The sequence below is a fragment of the Capricornis sumatraensis genome, chromosome 23 (assembly GCF_032405125.1).
Source record: "Capricornis sumatraensis isolate serow.1 chromosome 23, serow.2, whole genome shotgun sequence".
Taxonomy (NCBI): Eukaryota; Metazoa; Chordata; class Mammalia; order Artiodactyla; family Bovidae; genus Capricornis; species Capricornis sumatraensis.
Window position 1 is genome coordinate 41,573,392 of NC_091091.1, and position 24,350 is coordinate 41,597,741.

The 24,350-nt window shown below is 45.3% G+C and overlaps 1 protein-coding gene across 3 annotated transcripts in view; it reads right to left on the reverse strand.

The window, feature by feature from the left end:
- FGFR2 (fibroblast growth factor receptor 2) overlaps positions 1 to 24,350 on the reverse strand; it is a 105,202-nt gene that overhangs the window by 32,525 nt on the left and 48,327 nt on the right. For 2 of the 3 annotated variants that reach the window (XM_068961791.1, XM_068961792.1), the window contains 3 exons: positions 21,140 to 21,263; positions 4,442 to 4,632; positions 3,181 to 3,328 (listed from right to left, as the gene is read on the reverse strand). In XM_068961791.1, the coding sequence (XP_068817892.1) occupies positions 3,181 to 3,328; positions 4,442 to 4,632; positions 21,140 to 21,263 (463 nt within the window). Of the gene's footprint in view, positions 1 to 1,586; positions 1,732 to 3,180; positions 3,329 to 4,441; positions 4,633 to 21,139; positions 21,264 to 24,350 lie in introns of all 3 variants that reach the window. The other variant, XM_068961793.1, reaches the window with a different exon arrangement.

Sequence of the window (24,350 nt, forward strand, 5' to 3'; positions counted from 1 at the left end):
TCTGTCTTATTTGGGTGAGCTCTTCCAAAGGAAGATGTGACCAAGTCATGCCCAGATGAACACAGTTTCAAGGAAACAAAAAAATGATTCATCTACTGGGCTGGTCGGAAAAGGTTCAGATTTCTAAACACAGTCCAGTAGATTATTTAACTAAACAAACAAATGCTTTTAATAATAAAGACTGAATTGGTTATACTATAGAATCATTATGTCTAAATGATAAAAAGTATGTAACATTCTTTAATCAATAACCATTTAAATTTTTGTGTATCTGGTTATACTAAAGTCACAACTTTTAAAGAAAAAACAGAGATGATGTCACATGTGAGGACACACAAAACCGCTTAAGTTAGAAACTCTTACACTAACTTCCAATAATCCGCTCCCTCCTTGGTCCTCAATGATCAATCGACAAGCAGTGTATTTCCAAACAGTACTTTTCTCAAACTCCATTCTCAGTTACTGTGCTCGTACTGTCAGGAAAATCGGTTAAGAAGTGCCAGTTGGGCACTCGCAAAATGCAGTACTGCAAGTAAAAGCAAGCTCAATACACGAGGCATCTCACCGTCTCAAAGCAAATACTCAGAGCGGATTCACAACAAAAGGAAAAAATGAATGCAATGGCATTATTTAAAGCTTATACATCTGAGTCAGAAAACTATTTGCAAGATAGTCAAAACTCTTAGCAGCACAGCACAAAATGAAATGATCAATTTATTTTTGCTAGATGTAAAATAAGCATGCAGGTAGGCACCAAACTCTAAAAATAAGGAATTAATAACTGGAGTGGAACATTGTGGAACATTATGAGCTGGCAAACCATAGTCTATGCAGTTTTCACAAAGGAAATGACAAAGAGACAGATGTATTAAAGAAGATAGTAGTTAAAACTTGACTAGGGTAGAGATGTCAGTTAAAAGATTTAGACAGCGGCAGTGTTTCGGCAAGAGGGCTTCAGTGATGTTGATTTCTCTGTAGGGTAGAAATAACATCAAGCCCGAGATGGCAAGAGCATGCTTTGCAGTAAAGGCCTAAGAGTCTGTTCCATTACATCATGCAGCAAGCCACCGATCCCCAAGTAGATAACACACTGCTTCTGAACACCCTACACACAGAGGTGTTTCTGCCCAGGAGCCTCAACATACACCCATCTATTTACGTCTCATTAAAAACAGAGAAGCGGAACAAAAAAAAAAATTCTTTTAAGTATATATGGGATTTTAACAAAATGGAATTTGAAATGAGAAAAATCCCTTTGAATTTTACAGAGTGATTTCAACTTCTTCCTTAAAAGAAACCGGGATGGGTGAATTTACACAGTGACTCAATAACTCACTAAAAACATAAGATCTCTCGGGGTTTGAAAGGTAAAATTTCACTTGCTCATAAATAAATGCGCGGGTGGGATCTCATTGCAAGTGAATTTCCAAGGCAACTTTCTTATCCCAGGGGGATAATTTTAAACATTTTGAAAAATCTTTATGTGAGGGGAAAAGGGACCATTCCTGAGAACAGAAGCTGTGTTAATTTCATAGCAATCAACCAAGAAGAGGGAAAAAACCATGGAGAGAAAGAGCAGTATATACCTGGCAGAACTGTCAACCATGCAGAGTGAAAGGATATCCCAATAGAATTACCCGCCAAGCACGTATATTCCCCAGCATCCTCAAAAGTTACATTCCGAATATAGAGAACCTCAATTTCTTTGTCCGTGGTATTAACACCGGCGGCCTAGAAAACAAGGAAAGCAAGAGAAAAGGCTAGACGACACAGGAATGATTGTGGAAGGGGCCATGGAACCACGAGGCATTGCACCGGGACCTCCAGCGGGTACCGGCCACCGGAAGATTCCAATCGCAGCCCATCCACAAAGCCCACAACCAAGAGACACTGAGCAACACGGAGCAGCTCACCTCCACAGGCCCGTCACCACACCGGCTTCACCACCTAGACATACATGCATGCGATCAAAGGCATGGAAAAATCAACCCACAGAGATCCATTCTCTGGGTCTTTGCTTGCTTGCTTTGGATGGAGGAATGATTTTCCAAAAGCAGGGCACCCAGAAGTCCAAGCTGGGTTCTGGTCCTGTTGGCTGCAGACTCCCACCTTGAAAAAAGGATGGCTCTGTCTAAATTGTTGTATTGCAAGACAGCACACCGCAGGTAAGTCCAGGTGGATACTTGGCATAACCTTCGAGGCCTGTGAGAACCACCAGGGTGGGGTTCTGTGTTGGTTACCAGGCTCTGGTTACTTTTATTCCTATACAACTATCTCGACATACATTGCATTAAGAGAAAATGGAAGAAAGCATGATATTGATAGCAAAGAAGCTGGGCTCTTTTTTTTTCTTTTTGCAACAAAAACATTTGCATGTGAATCATGACAAATTGGTGGCTCAGACAGTAAAGAATCTGCCTCCAACATAGGAGACCCGGGTTCGATCCCTGGGTTAGGAAAATCCCCTGGAGAAGGGAATGGCTACCCACTCCAGTATTCTTGCCTGGATAATTCCACAGAGGAGCCTGGTGGACTACAGTGCATGGTCGCAGAGTCAGACACGATAGACTCATATCACTTTCATATGAAAAACTGAAAAAGGCAACCTACTGTCTTTAATAGCCATCAGCAGTACATCTATTCACTGAGATGGAATATCCTTGAACTTGAGATAACAAGGTCAAGGACAGTATAATGCAAGTATCAATTAGGTAACAGAGAAAACGGTGCTCTGTTGAACCAATGACATTGTGCCAATATTTCTCTAAAAATCTGGGGTTGAGGAGGTATCAAATTCTGCTGTTATGCAAATGCCACAAACACAAAACACAACAGGCACACCGGTGTGTGTGTGCAACAGTGCTGATGTGCAATAATGATGGGAGATGTGCAGCCTGAACAAGATAAGCCAGAAGGAACAACTCCAAAACTGGGTGGGAGGTGAAGGGCAATCTTCAAAAGAAATTAGAGCAAGCGCTTTGAACATGTGTGGGTATTTTTCCATGGCTGCTGGCATCCTACCAGCTGCATCACGGAAGAAAGATTATGATGAATATACCAAGACCACAGAATCACCCTATAAGCTGCTTGCAATCTCCCAAAGCACCAGGTCTTTTCAGCTTCTATATCCAGCCTTCTTAAAAAAAAAAAAAAAAAAAAACCAAACAAAAACGTTGTTACCTTGCTGTTTTGGCAGGACAGTGAGCCAGGCAGACTGGTTGGCCTGCCCTATATAATTGGAGACCTTACAAATATACTCCCCAGCATCCGCCTCAGTCACATTGAACAGAGCCAGCACTTCTGCATTGGAACTATTTATCCCCGAGTGCTGGAATAGACACAGGAGAACAATATAACGGCCAACCCGGAAGGACTTCACAAGGTCCCACCACCAACACACCACCAAAAAACCACCTCCATCTCATCTAAACAGCAGCATCAAAGGCTGTGGGTTTAGAAGGAAGAAAAATAAGTCAACTGGTGGACAGTGGAAGTGACCCAGTGGAGAGGGGAGGGAGGGTGTGATCAATTCCCTCGAAGAAAGGGCTCGCAGTTCCCCAAGCTGAGCATCTCTTTCCTGCTTTTTGGATCCTGGATGTTTATAGCTGGAAAGCACACTTTGGCGGTTTAATGTTCTGAGCTAAGCTACCTATGGTTCTACTGGAAGCCTGTTCTTCTTAAGGACATTCCCTATGAGCAACTCAATGTGGGAGACATGTCAGGCAGTGTGCTCAGAAGTATTTGTGCAGACTCAGCTACCGGTCGCTATCACCATCTTGAAGAGCAAGACAGATCTAAAAAATAAAGAGGCTGGTGCTATTAAAACTAGCTCTTGCAAGGAACCAAAGAAGAACTACATGGGGAAAGAAGGCTTCCCTGTTCTACATTTCACATGTACAGAAATACCTTCTCAAGTTTATCATCTAAACCACGTGTGAAAGAACTTCAAAGGTTATGGGATTTCTTTTAAAAGGAAAATCTAAATTGTTTCTAAAACGTGGCTACTAAAATCTGATCCTAACATCATATTAAGAGAAAACATCAGTGGAACAATAAACGTTGCTACAGCACCTTGAGTTTATAACGCTCTTTCCAGCTACTCCAATCCATTGATCTGCACAGCGCCCTGTGGGGGAGATACTATCACGATCCCCACTTTTATAGATGTGCAGTTAAGCCTAAGCATCTCATCTAAGATCTCTGGGCTGATAAACAGCTCAACTCTTCTGACTCCAACTGTAGCAGTCCTCCCACTGCCCCACGGCTCCCTTCTGAGATTTTATTAGCAAGCCTAATGATCTGCTAATTCTCAAACGCACTCTGTGCTGAACACATACGAGAGTCATCTTCTCTCAAATTCAAAAGGAAATCAATGAACCTGCGGCCAAACTCATCAGGGGAAGCCCAGTTGTGGGTATCTTTGGATTCAGAACTTGCTCACCTTCAGAACCTTGAGATAGGGCAGCCCGTCGGGCCCATATTTACTGCCGTTCTTTTCCACATGTTTGATCCACTGGATATGGGGCTGGGCATCGCTGTACACTTTGCAGACAAACTCCACATCGCCTCCAACCACAGTGGAGGCATTTGCTGGCAGCCCAGCTTGGAGGATGGGCCGGTGTGGTGATCGCTCTGGTGGAGACACAGAAAGAAGGGGGAGCGGGGACGGGACACGGAGAGATGAACAAATAAGTCGTGTTGTCCAGAAGGCTGCTAGTGAACTCAAGCCAAAAAGGCCTCGAGTCTGCTGGCTGACTCTTTGAAATAACACCATGGCCCGATGCATAACAAAAAATGACTTCAAAGGAGACGGCTGGAGCACGACCCTTGTAAAAAGAGTACTTATTTAGAGAGCTGAGAAAAGAACTTACTACATTCTCGAGTCATTGTTGTCCATGACCACCTAATGAACAGGAAGAAGATTTTATTTTGAGGATCTAAAAGACAAATGGTGAGGGAAAGAGTGTCTCTTCACTTATTCCATTTGGGACCATTTCAGAAACTCACCTTGATCATCAGCTTAACATCTCAGGGACTAACTTTTGAGGTCACCCTGAATTCCAAAATGGCACCTGTAGGCAGTGTCTCCCCGCACCTTTCTAAGATGCTCTGGGGAAGATTTACAGCCCTTGTTTTGAAAAGAAAATAAACTAAAATCTAAAGCCAAAAGTAAGGAACAACTGGTTTCATCCCTTTGCTGTGGAATTCACTCCATTTGGTCATTCTTTGTCCCACGCCCCATTCACCTCCCCGGTAAGTACTACGGGTCGCTGTGCGTCCCAGCTAGATGCACAGGCCAACGCTCCTCAGCTTATTCAGATGTGGCATCAAAAGAAACACAAAGCAACACTGGTTCACAAATCCTGGCACCGTCTCAGACCGTCTTCAAGGAGGCCCCACAGTGGGTAAGCCAGCAATTACTTTCCACCCTCGCTTGTCTGCGTCTCTCCAGGGAAACTTTCCAGTTCAGGGGTGGTCTTTACAGAAACCCTGCAGAGGCAACCGCATCAAGATGCAGGAAAAACTACATAAGGTTCCTCAAGAATCAAGTAACAGACCAGCCTGCTGCACGATCTTGTCCACAAAGATAGTCCACGTAATCACAAACGGACCAGAGCCTCCCTCCACTGCAGCTCGGTCAGGAGTCACACAGAAAGAGAGTCCAGGCACAAATATCACCCCATGCCCACCTACCTACACGTGCCTGCTCCTGTATCCCTCCCCACACTGTGGGTACAGCTGCCTTTAACCTCCAGCCTAAAACATCACCAAGGGAAATGAGGACATCCCAACCAGCCCGATAAACCAAAGATGTCTCCATACCACACCTGAGCATCCCCAAGCATCACACTGGAAAAAGCAAATTAGAACGACAGCTATCTAAGCCTTTCTATATGGGGCTTTCAGATTAAAATGTCATTTAGTGGAATTTGTTGGACAGGAGCCAGACCATGTGCAAATTGATTTTACTGCGTAAGCCTGTGGCTGGCCTTTAAAAACTTAAAAAAGAAAAGAAAAAGTGCTAGCAGTTACTCTTTAGCACATTTCATTCTAGAATCTTCCATCAATTCACAAACACCTTTATTTTTACATTAAAAAGATAGGGTTGCAGAGCCCAAAGAAGGCATTCATTTGCCATGGTTTCACCCACATGGGCTAAGCAAAAGACCCCAGAAGTCGAGGCTCCTAGTCATGAGGGCAGAAAATCTCAAAGCTGGAATCCTTTCAAGCATCACTAGAAACACTCACTGCTTGGCTAAGACGCCATCCCAGTGATGGGCCACTGTGAGCCTCCTGGTCAGGCCTGATGGCCAGGTGGATGCAGCGGGGACCTGCCAGAAGCCAGCAGGGACAGTGCTTTGGTTCAACCCCAGCTCACCCCATGCACGTGAAAAGAATAGAGTTAAGTCCACACACACTCTCCCCACCAGGCCTCCTCCTAAGAGACTTAACAGCCCAAGGGGCACTGGTCCCGCGGGCTGGACACTGCCGGCTGAGCTCACAAAACAGGCTCCTTTGCACCTATCAAATACTGAGGCACTTTACTCCTTCCCGCAGAGAAGTGAATGTTAGGTATCAGTTCCTTCTCTGGCTCAGTTTTCCAGTTTTGCGTTCGTGTGTTTGCGTGTTCAAAAGATAAATATTTACAGTGGACCTAAATATTTATTCTTAGAAACAAAGGTACTATAAAATCTTAAATGTCATAAGCCAGATCAACTGAATTTCACCAAGTCCCCTTTCTGAACATGCTTGTTTCTCATAAATCGTTTCACAAGCAAACATTGTGCATGTAATACCAAATAATGATGCCGTGAACAATGAGGGCTTTCATACGGCACGGCAGCCCTGGTCTGCGCCAGCCTTCAGCAGAGAACTTCATCACTGGGGCAACACTGGCAGGGCCCACGATGGAGCTGCAGTCTTGTTTTACTTGTGGTCAACGTGCTGCTCTGCTCCAGTTATTAAGTTATTCCATTGCTATCTGGACTATGTTCACCCAAAAAAAGAAAAAAAAAAAAAGCACCATCTTCGCAATGGTTTCATGTTATTGCATTTGCAAATTACAGCATACCAAACGTTACTGCTTACAGTGGTGAATTCATCCTTTCAAATTTTCTCACCTTATACAAAATAACCTCTGAGCCACCCCCTCTCCCCCTCGGCCCTTTCTCACTTTGGGTACAAAAACTGCAAGCTGGATCGCTCTGTAATCGAAACCTTACACCGCCTTCCAAAACTTATTACAGCTGCCTTCAGTATAAAATGAAACCTTAGAGAACGTTATTTAAAATGTTTTTAAAAAGTCAGTAGGCCTCATGTTTCGTTTCTGCACATCAGGCTTTGATTTCCTTTGCAACCTTATTCTCTGCCCTTAAACAAGTCGGAGAATGAGGCCTGAGGCATCTTGGAAGAGATCCCAGGATGCCAGGCTCTGCCAAGAACGGCGTTCCCCTTTCTCAGATCCTTCAGCAACCACTCTTCCCTTGAGTCCATCAGACCCCCAAGAACGGGGATCACTAGTGAGAGGATGACAGTGCCTGGACTCCTGTTCTAACTTCTGAAAAACTGGGGTGAGCATGGGGTGCAGATGGCAGGTAGAAGAGCAGGTTAGGGGGCAGCCCCAGGAAGCGGGCAGTCCCTCTAAGGCCCAGGCCAGCAGGCACTAGGAAAGCGGGACAAGGCCAGGGCCAGGACAATGGGCATGAAGCCCCTCCAAGAGCAAACATGCTCTCCTCAGCCCTGGGGGTACACCAATGCCCTTGGGTCTACAACTCTTGAGGGGGGCAGCAAGCTGATACAAAAAGAATTTGTTGTTGTTCAGTTGCTAAATCGTGTCCGACTCTTTGCAACCCCATGGACTGTGTGGTCCGCCAGGCTCCTCTGTCCATGGGATTTCCCAGGCAAGAATAGTGGAGCGGGTTGCCATTTCCTCCTCCCAGGGACCTGCCTGGACCAGGGATCAATCCCACATGTCCCGCATTGGCAGACGGAATTCTTTACCACTAAGCCACCAAGGAAGCCCATAAAAAGAATCAGTCAGTGAATTCTCTCTGGATGAGAGAATTAAACCTAGAGCTGGCCCATCTCCTGTTCTGTAATCACAGAAGTCATATCTCCTCTACCAGGAAGGATTTCCTTTTAGGCAGCATGTTTAACGCACAGATATTATAGAAACCAGATTTTGCTCTTTATAAGGGGAGCGATATATGTGTACAGAAAAGCCAACAGGCATCTCATATCTGTGTTTTTACTGAAATGTTTAAAAATACATATTCTGAGTTCAGCAGGTTGCTGATGTACAGTGCATGGGCCGGAAGGAAGATGAGCACCCTTACAGTAGAGATCCTGAGGTCCCTGCATAAACTCCAAATTTAGACAGAATGGAAGGCAGTCCAAAGGGTGCGGCTGCGGCCGATGGGACAGTTGGCTGCCTTGCTGGAATGAGGTTCCACCAAATAAACGTGTAGTAAGCACAGCCTGGAGTACTTTAAAAAACACATTCTCCCCCCCGGATTCTCCCTTTGTCAAGTACTCCAAAAGAGTCGACTTTACCAAAGCAGAAGGCCCAGCTGCTAAGAGTCTCAATTTTGAGACAGGCTCTCTCAAATCCTACTCTGGAGCTGGGACCAAGGCTGCAGGAAGAAAATAGCCTGTTTCATTCCAAGGAGTAATTATTGAGAAGGAGAGAGAGAAAATACCTGAGTGACAAAGAATAAATCTTTGTTAATTGACCATTTGAAACTTTATAACATGCCCGTCCCTCCTCTGGACATAATAACATGTTTGCTCGTAAGAGATCTGCAACTTTTGCTCTAACATAGCAAAGGCCATAAAAAACGTCCACTGGGCAGAGAGGCCTCCTGTCCATGGGCTCCGTAAATACACATCCCCAGGATCAGGAGGAGAACCAGCTTCTTAAATTACACCTATAAATTAATCAAGCCCGGAGTCGCCGGTTTCCCAGCACACACTGGTCTTCTAAGTATTTCTCCACAAAGTTCAGCAGTGCTTGCCACAAAGAACTGTTTCAAAGCCACACTCTCTGGCAGCAAAACACCAAGAGATTCCAATCACGGTGCGTACCCAGGAACGATCTGGAAAGAGTGAGCCTCCTCCTTCTCGGGCACCCATTCATTTCAGGAACGTGAAGAACCCTGCCTGCCCTGTCTTTAAATTAAAATCAAAATTGAATTACCCCTCCTCTGAAATGGCAGTTTCTTAGCAACTCCAAGGGGCTGAATAGGGAAAGAACATTCTGCAATTTGGAGGACATGTGAAAACAACTGAGAATTCTTGCTCCTAAAGCCTAGCCTCGCTTTTTTTCTCAAGAGTAGGCGGTGGTGGCTTTTGTTGCGTAAAAAAGAAAAAACCAAAACAACACCAACAAAAAAAAAAACACGCACTAAACCAGTTAGCATGAGGCCTGGTTATTAGGAGAGCCGATCAAAAGCCTCTGATGTCTGAGGAGCCCAAGAACCTGCTAAAGACCTCACGCGAATTACAATTAGTAGAATGAGTTCATTGCCTTGTCAAGACTCTGCTGAATGCCCTCTAACCAGCCAGGCTACATCTAACTAGGTTCTGGGTTTTCTTTTCCCTAAGCTTCCTCCGGCATCTAGAGACTGGCACGAAAGGAGGTCAGAACCAAAAAGGAATCTGGAGGAAAAGGGACGTTTAGGACATAGGATGAGAAGGAGTGCTGCTCTCTCAGAAATAGTCAGTGCATCTGTAGCCAGGATTTTGCTTGTCATCTTCCAGAAAGGACTGGGGGATGCTAAGTACCAGAAATTACTTTTTAAAAAAAAGGAAAAATGCACCTTGGTGGAAGGTGACTAGTTCGCTGCTCCCTTTCCATTCTACATGTAGCCTCATCTTCCTCCTGCTTGGATATCTGATCCTGGGGGTTCTAGACGAAGTGGCCTGGGGAGCCAACTTCCTCCAAAACATACGTGTGTCTCTGCAGAGAGAGCAAAGTCTGGGGAGCAAGCTGGTTTGGGAAAAGTCAAAATGTTCTCCCCAGCACTGAGGTTCCTCACTGACTTAGGGAGGCTGCGCTATGTGAAATGCTAGAAGCAAAACACCACTAATTCCTTTGTGCTTGCTCGATGAGGTGGAGACGCAGGGTGAAGCGCTGGCCGAGGCTGGATGCACTGGGAAGCCCAAAGCAGGCGGAGGCATGGTGCCTTCCCTAATTAATGTCATAGACGGTATTATTTGGCTTCGAGTTGAGTGGCTTCTACCAGCTGGGTGTCAATTTAAGTCTTCTCGGGCAAATTACGGGAGCAGGGACATGTGCTATTTACACCCCAAATGTTTATGATACCCTGATCTCTGTGTCTTCAAAAAGTTAAACTGGATGTGAAACTGCTTTGGCGGCCACAAAGGTATGCCAATTTTAGGTTCAAACATGCCCTTTCTTTTGTGAAAAGGCTTTGGGACGATGAAAAAGATGGAGAGCGGTACAGTAACGACTATATCTAATGCCGCTGTATCCTCAGAAACGGCTGAAATGGCACACTTTATGTTGTGTGTATTTTACCTTAAAATTTTTTTTTAAAGAAACATGGCAGAGGTGGCAATCTCAGGGTGAGATCTAGTCCCAGGGATCCTGGAAAAGCCGCCTTCTCGATTAGTTAAGCATGTTTATCTTGTCCAGTTAACTAAATGAAGGCTTTCCTCTCACCAGGCACAAGGTCCCCTGCCTGTATTGTGCTTAGTTTTCAGGCTGATGCAAAACTCAGACGTCAGTCTCCCTCCTGAGGAGCTGGGGTAAACACAGCTGAGCACAGTCATGCTGGGGAGCTCCATCACTGAGCCTCAGCACCCCACCACTTGCTAGAGCCCATGCAACATCTTTCAGGAATACAAGGTTATCAGCTGCTGTCTGCAGAGCTGGCTTCCCTTCATGGGAAGAGGATGTTGGAAATGTTTAAATCCAGGACCAAAATATACTTTCTTATTACACAGGTGGAACTCTGATTTAGATTTTTTTCCCCCAAAATGATTTACAAAAAAGCTAAAAAAAAAAAAGAAAGAAAGAAAGAAAGAAAAACCAAACCATGGGGGAGTCCCCAAAGACAGCAGTGCTCAGAATGAAGCTGTTTAGGATGAAGATGTTGGTATCCAAAAAGATCCAGTGAATCTATGTCTAGAAATAGGCCCTAGGAAAATAATAACCCAGGTGGCCAACAAACAGATGTGAGCAAAGTTTGTCAGTGGAGCCTCTCTTGTAACTGGAAAGCAAAAGATGAACATAAGCTAAATACTCAGCAAAAGGGGACGATTAGATCAATTATGTCCACAACAGACAATATACAGACCACTAGAAAGACTGAAGCAAAAAGCTATGCACAGACATGGAAAGATGTCCCCAGTAATAATGTTGATGGTTTTATCAACTTTCACCATTAAAAAACCTGATTTCAAGAGGAAGTCCAGAAAAACCTATCATGCTCATCTCAGATGCCTGACTCCTGGGGCTGTTCAAGCAGAAGCAAAAGCTTTCAGCCCATCTGAGCAAACAAGAAATGCCTCCCTTTGGTAACAAACCACAGGAGAAGTTTGACATTAAAACCTCATTTGTTTTTTTAGAGGCAAACTCAGGCCCTGAAAATAAAAGTGATTCTAGAGAATAGTTCCTTGCTCATAAGCAGCAGCATCTAAAGAGAAGCTTCAAAATAGTCACCCAGATCACAAAAGGCTCCAATCTGAATTCTTCTCTTTTCACCATCCAAGCCAGATGAGAGACCTCAGGCCAGCCCTGCCCACTGCCCACCGATCACTCAGTAATAGTTCACACTCAAGGTGGTTTTGTTTCGTTTGGCCAAAACGTAAAAATTTAAAGGACTAAATCCTTCATCTTTCAGTTTTAGTCCAGAATGTATACTGAACCAAACAAAGTGAGGAATTCCTTTTCTAAGTAAAGCACAACTTCCAAAAAGATTCCTCCAAAACAATATCCAATGCTTATCTGTAAAAACAGCACTTTCATGTGGAGACGATAGAGACTATGTCTGGGGCACCTTCTGACCTGTGATTTGCACACTGATTTGGGATGGACAGAATTCCTGTAGGCTTTGTTTGAGAGAATTCTCTATGTGGGAGTCTCTGAGAGAAAGAAAAAGGAGTTCTGTCAAGATCCAGGAAGCTCCATTTCTATTTTATCACCTCACTGTGGCAGTTTGGGGGGGGTTTGCACTGTGACCTGACCTGTCAGCCCCAAGAGGCCAAAGCACATGTTCCATTCAACCGACTGTCCCAAACACCCTCTAGGCCAAGCACCAGATGCCCCACAGATAGAGGATTAATCATTACTATACAATCAATAGACATGACCCCTGTGCAATGATCTTTCCCTCCAGACCAAGGCAATGATGTTCTTAACGCCACATCTCTCTCTTCTCAGGAGGAGGAACAGAAAAACTTCCCCACAGAAACACTAACACCCTCCCTTCAGCCTTTTCTTCTCCACTTCCCACCTGCATCTGATCTCCTTATGGTGAAAGACAGTGTCGGTAACTCAAGATGCCACCTTTCCAATTCAAACCTGCTCTTGAAGTTGGGAGCACATCCTTATTACGATAGGTCCTTTCTGCCCTAGCTTCCTCTGACTATGAAAAGAAACCAAACACAAGACCCGTTTGCAACAACGGGGTGCTCTAAGGGTGGGGGAATTCATAAATGCATTCTGGTAGAACTACTGTTTCAAAGGGGAAGGATTTGTTGGTGTTTCCACATTCATCTCAATGAGAATAGGCATAATACAACCCAACAGAGGTCTTTTGTTTAAAAAGGTGATCGGTAATTGAAGCTGTGTGAGCTTAGAGAGAAACTAGGAAGATTCCTTACATTAGAATTTGCAGTTCAGTATTCTTGCCGGGACAATTCCATGGACACAGGAGTCTGGTGGGCTACAGTCCACGGGGTCGCAAAGAGTTGGACACAACTGGGCATGCAGGCATGCACACACGTAATGTTAAGAATCACAAACCCTCAAACATAAGTAACTCCGACTGTTTCTTATTATTTCAACTCAGCACATACTGATCAAAATCTTGCTGAGTCCTAGTTCAATTACTAGGCACCCTGACCGCCACTGATGAATTTACATCTTCATGCCATGCTTACTTGCCCACACTCCGATAGCAGCAAGCTTTCTCTCTGCCCTCTGCCCCCACCTGAATCATTTCCAGCTATGGTAAAGAGACCCTCTTACAAAATGCTGTAAGTCATACACTTATCTTTAACACGTCTACATCCTCTTTGCCCACATCATAGACTCAATGCCAAAGAACAGACAGGAGATCAAATATTAGCCCTCTCCCCAGCCACCTCTCACCCAGGCCCCCTGCCAGAATAAAAAACAATCAATAATGCTTCCTTCTTCAACTCTGGGGCAGAGGGCAACTGATGGGTTGCAGAGAACATGGCAAATATGCTGATATGGCAAAGTTCTAACATGTCCCATCCTGGCCAGCATGTCCCTGCTCCAACCCCAGGAGCTGGCAGCCATGGGTACCACCTGCTCTCAGTGCCTGGAAGGAGTCACCTCGACTTGGTGTTAGTCCTGCAGGAAGCACTTTCTGCTGGTCAGTATATCCGGGGCTAAAAACACCCACTGGCCAGCTTTTACCCCTGGAATACCTGTTATGAAATAGCTATGAAAACCCACTCTGTAGCAACCAGAAATCTCGTTAAACAGTAGCTACTGAAGGAAGTTTTGAAATCTCTGTCCTGAAGGAAAGGAGAGGACCAATCACTTCTTTAGCCAGGGCTGGGCTGAGTGTGCATGTCTCAGCTTAGAGCTGTGAAAGAAGGTGTGGGATCCCCTAATGATAGGGCTAGCAATCACATGGGTCCCATTATTTAAAAGCACCACCCACCTACTGCACCTTCCCAATGATGCTATAGGAAAAGTGTATCATCACCCCCATTTTACAGATGAGAAAACCGAGGTTCAGAAGTTCCATGACTTTCAAGGCCACAGAGCTAGCAGAGGAGGCAACAGAATTTGAATCACTCACTCACGAAATTCCCACAAGAACGTCCAGAAGTGCTACCCAGCAAGGAGTGGAGACCCCTGAGCATTGCTGTGACAGCAAGGCTAGGAAGAGGAGGAGGAATTGGCTGCTGAAGCCACAAAAACAGTGAGACTTTGCTTCCTACTCAATCCCCACTTGAGCTCCAAGATTCCATGTCAGTGTTAACAGGCCCACTTAGGAATGCACCACTGTGACCTATTCCCTGGCATGGCATCTTCATCCATCGTCAATAGAGGGGCCTTCTGCCCCCCTCCAGCTAGATTTCACAACGTTGAGCTGGCACACAAAACCAGCATCAGGAGAAACACCAAGTCTTAAACTTAGAACAAGAAATGGAAAAGAATTCATTGGCAGCAAAATCATGAATATGGAAAATCAAATGAGGTCTGGCCAGGAAGCTTCTAGGTCAAGATGCTTCAAGTTAAGAACCCCAAGGGGCTCTGTGGAGCCGAGGGCTGGCAAGTGCCAGGGAAATGCACAAGAGCTGTAAGCTGGAAGGCGAGAGTCAGGTGTCAGGAGCATTTAAATCTCCAGTACACAGTGTTGCGTCGTTTCATGCTGCCTGTGCCGTGGCTGCCTCATCACACAGAAATACAAAAGCAGCCTCCAGGAGCCACTGCGCGATGGAAGCCAGGACACAGAAGGGTCTTTCGTAAGGAGCAAGTGGCTGGGAATGATCCTAATTTTGAGAGCCTCAGTAATAAGCCAAAAAGTGAAAGTCACTCAGTCGTGTCTGACTCTTTGCGGGCCCATGGTCTGTATAAACCATGGAATTCTCCAGGCCAGAATACTGCAGCGGGTAGCCTATCCCTTCTCCAGCTGATCATCCGGACCCAGGAATCAAACCAGGGTCTCCTGCATTGCAAGGGGATTCTTTACCAACTGAACTATCAGGGAAGCCTGATCCAGCCAGTTAATTAACAAACTACACCATTTCTTCTTTTTTCTTAAAGCCTACTTTGTTCCAGTAGCCCCCTCTCGCCACCAAAAGAAAGGCCCACTGCCCTGCAGAAGTGTGGTTTCAGGGGCTCTGACTTGTCCCAGTCTCCTTCCTATGGCCCAGGGATCACACAGGGTCCTTTGTCTTCCTAGGACGGGGCTGCCCCAAGCAATGAACAACTGACATGACTTCTCCCATGAGGACAGGCTGCCAAGCGCTCCACACCAGGTGCCAGCCCCTTAGTCAGGCCTATCAGCCAGCGTTCAAAGGAAGACTTCATTCCTTCGCAACACACACCTGAGGGACAGGCACCACTGCGATGGGTTCCTTCCTGCTTTCAGGCTGAGTTACAGCAGATTGATGCCACGGGCCGGTGGACAGCGCCATCGTGATCTGCCACTGAGCACATCGGGCCTGGTGAAGGGGACTGAGTGATTCCCTCACAGCCAGAAGAGATACCTGGCCCCTGAATGGCTCCCAGCCGTCCACCACAACACTGTCTGCTGCTTACAGCTCTTGCCCGGGGAAGACGAATCTCTGGAAAGCCGATTCACAGGAGGTACGGCTGGCCTCTGCAAATCCAGAGGACATGTTCCCACCTCTGCTGTCTGTGGGTTTCCCTGGTGGCTCAGATAGCAAAGAATCTGCCTGCAATGCAGGAGACCTGGAAGATCCCCTAGAGAAGGGAATGGCAACCCACTCCAGTATTCTTGCCCAGAAATTCCACCGACAGAGAAGCCTGGGGGACTGCAGTCCATGGGTTGCAAAGAGTCAAACATGACTGAGAGACTAACACTGCTACACATTACCAACCCCCCTGCCAAATACCCAAGGCCAGGTGCAAAGCTCACAAGTTACCCACTGGTCTCTGGGAATACAAAACTGGACAGCAAAAGGACAGAAAGCTCATAAATCAAAGCCAAAGAAAGGGTCTTTATGAGTAAGAAGGAGCAACTGGTCTTCTGAATACTTCCCTTGCTCCCCCTCTCTCTCACTTTTTGGGGGTTTTGGCAACAAAGAGCTGAACATGGGGTTCACCTTTCTCGAGCCTGGCTGCAGCAGCTGCTGACCTACACCACAGTAATCTTGAAACAGAGACATCAGTGAGGGTGCAGGCAGCATTAATCTAGGATTTGAGAAGACCCAGCTCTGGAGTTCCTTTGAGATCTTGGCAAAATGACTTACCCACTTGGAACTGGGATTTCCCCGACAGTAAAATGGGGTGAGAGGTGGAAGTGGAAGTACGAGACCAATTTGATGAACTCAAAGCTCTCAAAACTCTACAACCTTCTTCTGCAAGTTCAAGCAACTATCTCATTCCTGGGGCAGCCTCAACAACACCTTTAACCAAAGGTGGACACCTCAGCAGGATAAGTGACTGCCAGCCATTGGCCAGTTTCATCGGTCCCAACGTGCGATCCAGTTTGTTCAATAAGACTTCCGATTGATTCAATAAAAGCCATTTAGGATGTCTTCTGATTCTCAAAGGAGTTTCTGGTTTGGCAAAAAAAGAAAGCAGTATTTGTTGCTAGCCACCTAGGTACCCACTGGTGTTTTCATCTGTTAGGCCAACAAATTTCTCAAAGCACCAAACTGGGTTGAACTGTGGCCCCAGAAAAGATAAGTCCACATCTTAACCCCAGGAATCTGTGACCGTGACCTTATTTGGAAATAAGGTCTTTGTGATTAAGTTAAGGATCTCAAGAGGAGATCACCATGGATTGAAGATGAGCCCCAAATGCATTGACTGGCATCCTTAAGAGAGAAAAGGCAGAAGGAGATTTGAGAAAACACAGAAAGGAAGGCCATGGGAAGACAGAGCCAGAAGTGGGGTGATGTGTCCACAAACCAAGGACCCCCACAGCCACCAGAAGCTGGGACAGAGACATGGGTGAACTCATCCTCAGAGTCTCCAGAAGGAACCAACCCTGTGGACACCCTGACTTCAGAATCTACAAGAGAATACATTCCTATTGTTTTAAGCCATCTGGGGGCTTCCCAGGTGGCTCAGTGGTAAAGAATCCACCTGCCAATGCAGGAGACACAGGTTCAAGCCCTGGGTCAGGAAGATCCCCTGGAGGAAGGCATGGCGACCCACTCCAGTGTTCTTGCCTAGAGAATCCTATGGACAGAGGAGCCTGATGGTCTACAGTCGATGGGGTTGCAAAGAATCAGACACGACTGAGTGACTGACCACACACACAGGCTTATTCTAACCACCCAACATTCCCTGAAAATATAAAGGATGCCATTCCAATTATTTATTAAGCTTTTTTTTATTCTTTCAAAGTATTCATTGAATTTGTTACAACATGGCTTCTGTTGTTTTATGTTTTGGTGTTTTGGCTGCAAGGCATGTGGGATCTTAGTTCCCCAACCAGGGACCACATATTCATGCCCTGCATCGGAAGGTGAAGTCTTAACCATTGGACCGCCAGGGAAGTCCCTCAAGGATTTATTTAAATACCATTTAAGTATCAGAGCTTGATCTCTGGGTCAGGAAGATCCCCTGGAGGAGGAGATGGGAACCCACTCCAGTATTCTTGCCTGGAGAATCCCATGGACAGAGGAGCCTGGCGGGCTATTGTCCATGGGGTCCCAAAGAGTCTGACTGGACAGGACGGATCATGCACGCGTGTATCTTGTGTACCTAAGCCATCCAGGCTATGATGTGTTACCACAGCCCCCAGGAAACTGAAAGCCCAACACAGGGATGAGGCAGGCATCACCTCTGAGCGGCTCAGAGCAGCTACGTCACTCGTCCCAGGTTGCTCGGTCCCCAGTGTGTGGGCGGACAGACCCGCTATGCTCACAACACCAGGCTGCGTTTATCTAACATCAGTGGGTCTTGGCACCTTCATTCTCAGACACAAGAAGGGTGAGACCAAAAATTAAATGACTTCTCCCAGGTTGCAGCTTCTTTCTTGGTGGCAGGGCCCCGGGCAGGACCCAGCACTTCAGCCTCATTCGCAGATGAACGATGGCAAACACTTGCCAACTCCCGGAGCCAGGTCTTTTAAAGAGAGCCCGTTTTATTATCAGCACAATTACCGAGATGTGGAGCTTCACACTAATTTTCCCTTGCAAGTAAATGGCTGAAAAGTAATGGTGTCAATTTTAATGAGGATCAAGCGAGGTTCTTAAAAGGGCTCACATAAACCAAAGCATCTCCCTCACACACAACAATGGCTTGCTGTTTAATTCCAGAACACAAGAATGTCACTTAAATTACACGGCTTCTACATGAAAATGCTTATGGGAATGCCTTTCCATGGAAGAATTTCAATAAAAAGATCTCACCCAGTTTGATGCATCGTCATATCTAAACTGCAACCCTATGTCTCATAGCAACAAAAATAAAGCCTCAGAGAACGTGCACTGGGACAGCACTTCACTTTCTCTGGGAAAGAGTCTCTGAACTTCTGTGAATCGGAGATGTAGCTGAGAGGCTGCTATGAAGCGGCAGTATATTAAGCTTGGACCTGCGGGCCACCAGAAATTCAGCCTTTGGGCCTGAATCCTTTTTGTTTCCACTTGCCGAGATGTTCAGAACGATTCATCTGCCAGCCCTGTAAGTCTGCCTGAGACCCTTCAGCTGACTCAATTCTTATTTTATTACCACTTCTCAGAGCAATTACTAGAGTTTTTGAGCAAAAATGAGAGTATTTCACACCTCCATCTTTCCTGAAAATGTCTTAGACGCCACTGACTTTTGGCTTCTATTTATAAAGAAGGTTCAAGGCTTGGAAAATTATTGGGCTTGAGCTTTCATGGATATTCCCAACCAGCATTGTGTCATTATTGGCCCACGTTTAGCTGGGCGAGCTCCCAAATTTGTGACATAATCAGGCCTTTCTCTGCATTACTCCATACACTCTACGCTCTCTCCACATTACACCACTGAATCATACGCTCTTTTCAACAAGACTGATTGCCAGGGGATTAACATTAGACAGCACAATTCCATTATTCAGCAGCCCAATTCAAATCCAACCCTAAATGCTAAGAGAGATTTCAGGGCTTCACAGAGATGAGCTGCCAGAAAGCTGAAAGGGGAGGTGGGGTGAGGGGCTTTTGAATGTTTTACATAACAACTCAACCTAAAACCTACTACATAAGCAAGAGCCCCGTGGCTGAAGTGGCCGAGATATGACTCCTAATTCCTGGAATGGCCCCAACCAATTTTAATGAACAATTTGTAGACCTCTGCAAAGCCAGGATCCCCAAAGACTGCTACGGCACGATGATTTTATTCCCATAATAAATTACTTATTTTCAAAATTAAGTATTTAGAACTTTTAGCCCCAAACCTTTCTTTCTTGAAATAGAAACACTTGCATGTCAAATTCAGGATGAGTCAGACCCAAAGTGAAATACAAGTTGTATGTTCTTTGATCAACAGACTTATGGTACATCAGTGCCAAGATAAATGCTATCTACTTTCTTCTGATATTTGGGTGTTACTTCTCTTTGTTTCTTTGGTAAAATACCTGTACACAGTGATTCCCACTAAGAAACATTCCACAAATATCTCTGTAAGAAAAGAGAGTATAAAACTCAGACTTTTATGAATATCTATAGAATTCACCAAATGCAAAATCCTTTCAAATTTCACATTAAGGATTCTGAATAATAAAATGTTACTTTTTTTCCACTGAATCCTCACAAATGGAAATTTTAAAAAGACTGTAGCATACTTTTTAAAGCAGGGTTTCTTAAGAATTTAATTTAACCTGCTAGAAAATTAAAATGGTTTTCTATTTAATTTTCAATTAAGCTAAAACTTCAAGTAACCAAATCTATGTAATTTGGTTAGCCAAACTTTTGCAAGGTTTCTTCATGTCTCTTTGGGCAATTCAAATATCTATGGGTGGCGGGGTGGGGGTGGAATTTCCCTGGTGGTCCAGTGGTTAAGACTCCACACTGCCAAAGCAGGGGGTGTGGGTTCGATCCCTGATTAAGGAACTAAGATCTTGAATGCCATACATAAAGCGTGGCCAAAATATTAAAAAATGTATATATTTATCTACGGGGTCTCTCTCCTCAAGGAGTTGATATTTTATTGAAGGAGAAGAAATGCCCACATGTAAAGTAATACTAGGGTCTCATGCCCAGGAAATGATGGAGGAAGGCCTTTGTTTATGGATACACAGTGGGTGGGCATGAGTTTGTGGGGTAACAAAGGGTCACATCAAGGCAAACTGAACCAAGGTAAGCTTTGAGCCTGAGACCTTAGCAGGAGCAACCTGGCATATGGAGATGTGCAAACTGATTAGGTTCCCCACAGCAAGGACTCAAGGCCAAGTGGCCACTTTGAGAGTCATGGTAGATGGCAACAAGAAAAGACGGCTTCCACAAAAGAAAAGACCTCAACCCATCATCACAAAACAAGAAGACACGTCCTTGGTGTAAGTTTATCAATCCTCTAACAACACAGCAAAACACCCTTTCTTCATCAGTTACAACAAAACCCATCATAATAGATCAGACTTGAGAAGAAATTTGAATTTCCAGGACAACAAGCTATGTGGTCTTAAGAGATTTCATTAAAAATAGCTTAATTGTCTAAGCATTTAAAGTATTCCATCAGCCCATTAAAACAGTTCTCTTTTCACAGAAGAAATAGGTTCTAGGAATGGATGTTGAACTTGTGGTGTCTAACAACTTTCTTCTGATGGAACTGAATGGCTCCTTGATGTTAACCTTCCTCCAACCAGCTATAAGCTCAGTCATTATAATACCTTTTCCTTTACTCTTCAGCCAGCATTATACAGTTGACCTTCTTTCAAAAACAATGTTCCCCCATGGCCTAACTGGACCCATTCTCTACACATGTTAACTTTTTTTTTTTTTTCCCCAGAGAAATCTCAGCTTCCAGAACATCAGCACATTTCACATCACATGCACTTCACACAAGAGGATGCTTGGGAGCCAAGGGGACCACAATAAACACATGCAACTCAGCTAATCAGGAAACAGAACACATGTCAAACGACAGAAGCATCCTTCTCAGATGACAGCCTGTATTTAGAAAGAATGAAAACAAACCAACTCTCCTGAAAATACAGGGAGAAACAACGATTACTTTCACAACTTCACATGAGTCAAGCTGCAGCAGGATGGCACATGGCTGGCACTCAGGGAGAAGTAAACTCACCAACAACGTCGAGGTGGTACGTATGGTTGATGGAACCGTAATCGTTCTCCACCACGCAGGTATAATTTCCTTTGTCAGACGGGACCACACTTTCCATAATAAGGCTCCAATGCTGGTTTCGTACCTGCAAAGAGGAAAGGCGGTTACTGGACAAGTTTTAGCACAGAATACCAGGTGCTGTGCTTTCGTGATTTGAAAAGAAGTTGAGGGAGACAAGGAAGGTAAAGAAGAATCACCTGAATTCTGAAGCTTCCTCACAATAAGGACTCAGACTGGGAGACAAAGGAAAACCATGATTAGCATCACAGTGAACATCTGGCAAGCCGGCATGGACATGTTCAGACTCAAGAGGGTATGGAGGAGGTCGGTCAAGTCACGGGCTTGAGGGTTCCTCCAGAAGCTGCCAAGTGGCCAGGGAATGCAACACTAACCCCAGTGTCAGGGTTCCTGGGCAGGTGAGCCTTGGACTGGTCATCCACTGGGAACCCTTAGACTTTATGGCACCAAGGAACCACACAGACCCAGTGTCAGGGATGTGAACACGTACTGGATACCAGGTACTAGGCTGGCCAAAAAGGTCACTCCGAAAGATGTTACGGGAAAACCTGAGCGAACTTGATGGCTAACCCAATATTTCCCTGAGCACTCCTTTCAACCTCAGCAAGTTTAACCTTAACTCCTCCAAGGAACCCATGAGGTAGCTACTGTTACTCTTCCTGGAGCCTTCTGGTTTGAAGGCCTCCCAGCATTTTCCATGTGGCCCTTAGATGCTATTGGGACATCAAGAAGTTTCAGCTAGAAACTTAGATCTGCTCCCTGTCCCATCACTCGGGGTGGCTAAATAAGATGCTACATGTCCCTGAGATATATACTCAGAATTCCAAATAGGGGAGCAATAAATCCTTAGGCAACTTAAGGTGTGTATCCATCTGTTTACAAAATCCTCGAGACTTTTCAAAGATAAGCAGCACGTGAGAAAATAAGTTACTATGATTCTTACCCTAGTTCTGTCAACATGTAAACAGGCTAGATTCTAATGTGCCCATTTTGCTTTTAAAATATTTGAATAGACTCAGGTTTTCAAGCAACTATGATTTTTCCCCCGTATTAAGAACAAAATGCAGATTGCATCGTTCAGGCTCACAGCTTTAATAGTTCTCTCCAAATCCATATCATTCTTTAACGGCATTTTGGACAAGGCATTCTGGAGAAGTGGAAAGAAAAAAAATAAAAAGCCAGGGCCTACTCATGTTAACTATCGTTTCAGGAATTCCAACTGACCTTCTGAATGATTCCCTGAGAGCGGCAAGTGTTTTCTGCCTTAATCACATAAAAACCGATAATACCAGCAGAGCCTCTGCAAGCACATGAGTGATTCAAGGAACTAAATTAGCGAAGAAAGAAAATCATCTCGTGAACACTCCATTATACGAAACAGGAGGGCAGAGCAGCTGTCCACTTCGAAAAGCAGAGCCAACAGAGGTAAGAGATTAGATGAACACGCTGTAGTACAACTCTCTTCATGTCAGCCTCTTCAGCTCAGCACAAGCCACCACTGCAGAGTGCAGTGACTGATGCCGAGTCCAAAAACAAGATAGCTGGTCATCACCAACAGCCTTAGGAAGCATCATGGGGTGAACGCTGGACTCTACTTCTTAACAGACTACAAACCCTGCATCAAGACTGAGTTTTGAGCAGTCACTTTGTTTCAGCTACTGCCTGAAGACAACTTCCCCTGTACAACCGTGGAGGTCGTTTCAGAGTCTCAGGTCCTAGAGCTGGTGATGGGGCGCTGGTCTCACTGTCACAGGCAAGAAGTCTGGCAGTAAATGAATTTGCAGGCATCAGAGCCACAGTGGAGACAGTCCATTCTCTGTGTTGGGAGAAGATGCATTTTCTGCCCTTGGCTGGACCACAGGCTTTCAGGAGACCCAGAACAAGAGGCTATGCCTCCTCTTAGAAGGGATAAGCACATTCTCTGAAGCATGTATAAAAGGGATGCTCAGAAAGAGGACAAGATGTGGATGCTAAAATTTTCAGTGCAAGGAGAATTCTCTACCGAAATCCTGGGCCTCAGGGACTCCACTGCGGCTGCAGGCTCTGAGCATGGAAAGCGCTTGATTTAACTTAGGCCAGATGAGCCCACAGTGAGACCCTCCCTCTCCCCCAGCTCTCAGGAATATCAGGAATGGGACTTGCCTGGCCTCTGAGGAACTGGTCACGTGGAGGGTAACTCAGGCCCTGACATCACCAAGCCACGTAATCCAGCGTTTAGCCCTGCTGTAAATATTCAGTTCTTTGAGCCCCCGCTCAAATGTCATGGGCCTAAGCCCTTAATCACGGCTAGTGCCTGTCTCTGGACCCCGTCCAAACTGTCAATGTCTTTCTTGTGCCTGGACCCAGATTTGGCACAGAGCAGATTCCAAATGGAGCTGAACCTGAACTGTGCAGAGAGGGCATGGTCTGCCTCGGCCCAGACGTTAAATCTTGGCACATGCAGCTCGGCATGCCACTGCCTTTTTCTTTTTTTAACCCCCGGCATACGGTCAGCCGCCATCTTTCGTCAGGGCTACGGCAGTGCACGTAAGATCCCTCTACAAGGGCATGTTCTCCCATGGATATTTACTTCCTAGAGATGCAGGACAATAATGTTAATAAGTTAACATTTATAAAATGCTTTCACAATGAGAAACACATTTACCAAACAGGGTGTTTCTGCCCTTCCAGAGACCTTGGTACTCAATCAATATTACCCCATACGATGCTGTTAATATTTATTTTCTTACACCATGGCTCCAATATTTGATTCCTTGACTTGCCACCAATCCCAAATTTTATGAGCTGTGGCATTTTCCAAATGGATGCCCTTGGAAACCACCAACAGGGAGACAATTTGACACTTTCGTAGAGGACATCCTACCATCAACTATTAGTTGCTTAATGACAAGCCAAGAGCCTATAAACAGTAACTGTACAAAAATAGGGAAGAGGCAGAAAGGTTTCTGTGTTTTGTAAACAATGTCCTCAGTCGCTTAGTCATGTCCGACTCTTTGTAACCCCACGGACAGTAACCCACCAGGCTTCTCTGTCCAAGGAATGTTTCAGGCAAGAACACTGGAGCAGGCTACCATTTCCTCCTCCAGGGGATCTTCCCAACCCAGGGATCAAACCTGCGTCTCTTGTGTCTCCTACATTGGCAGGCAGATTCTTT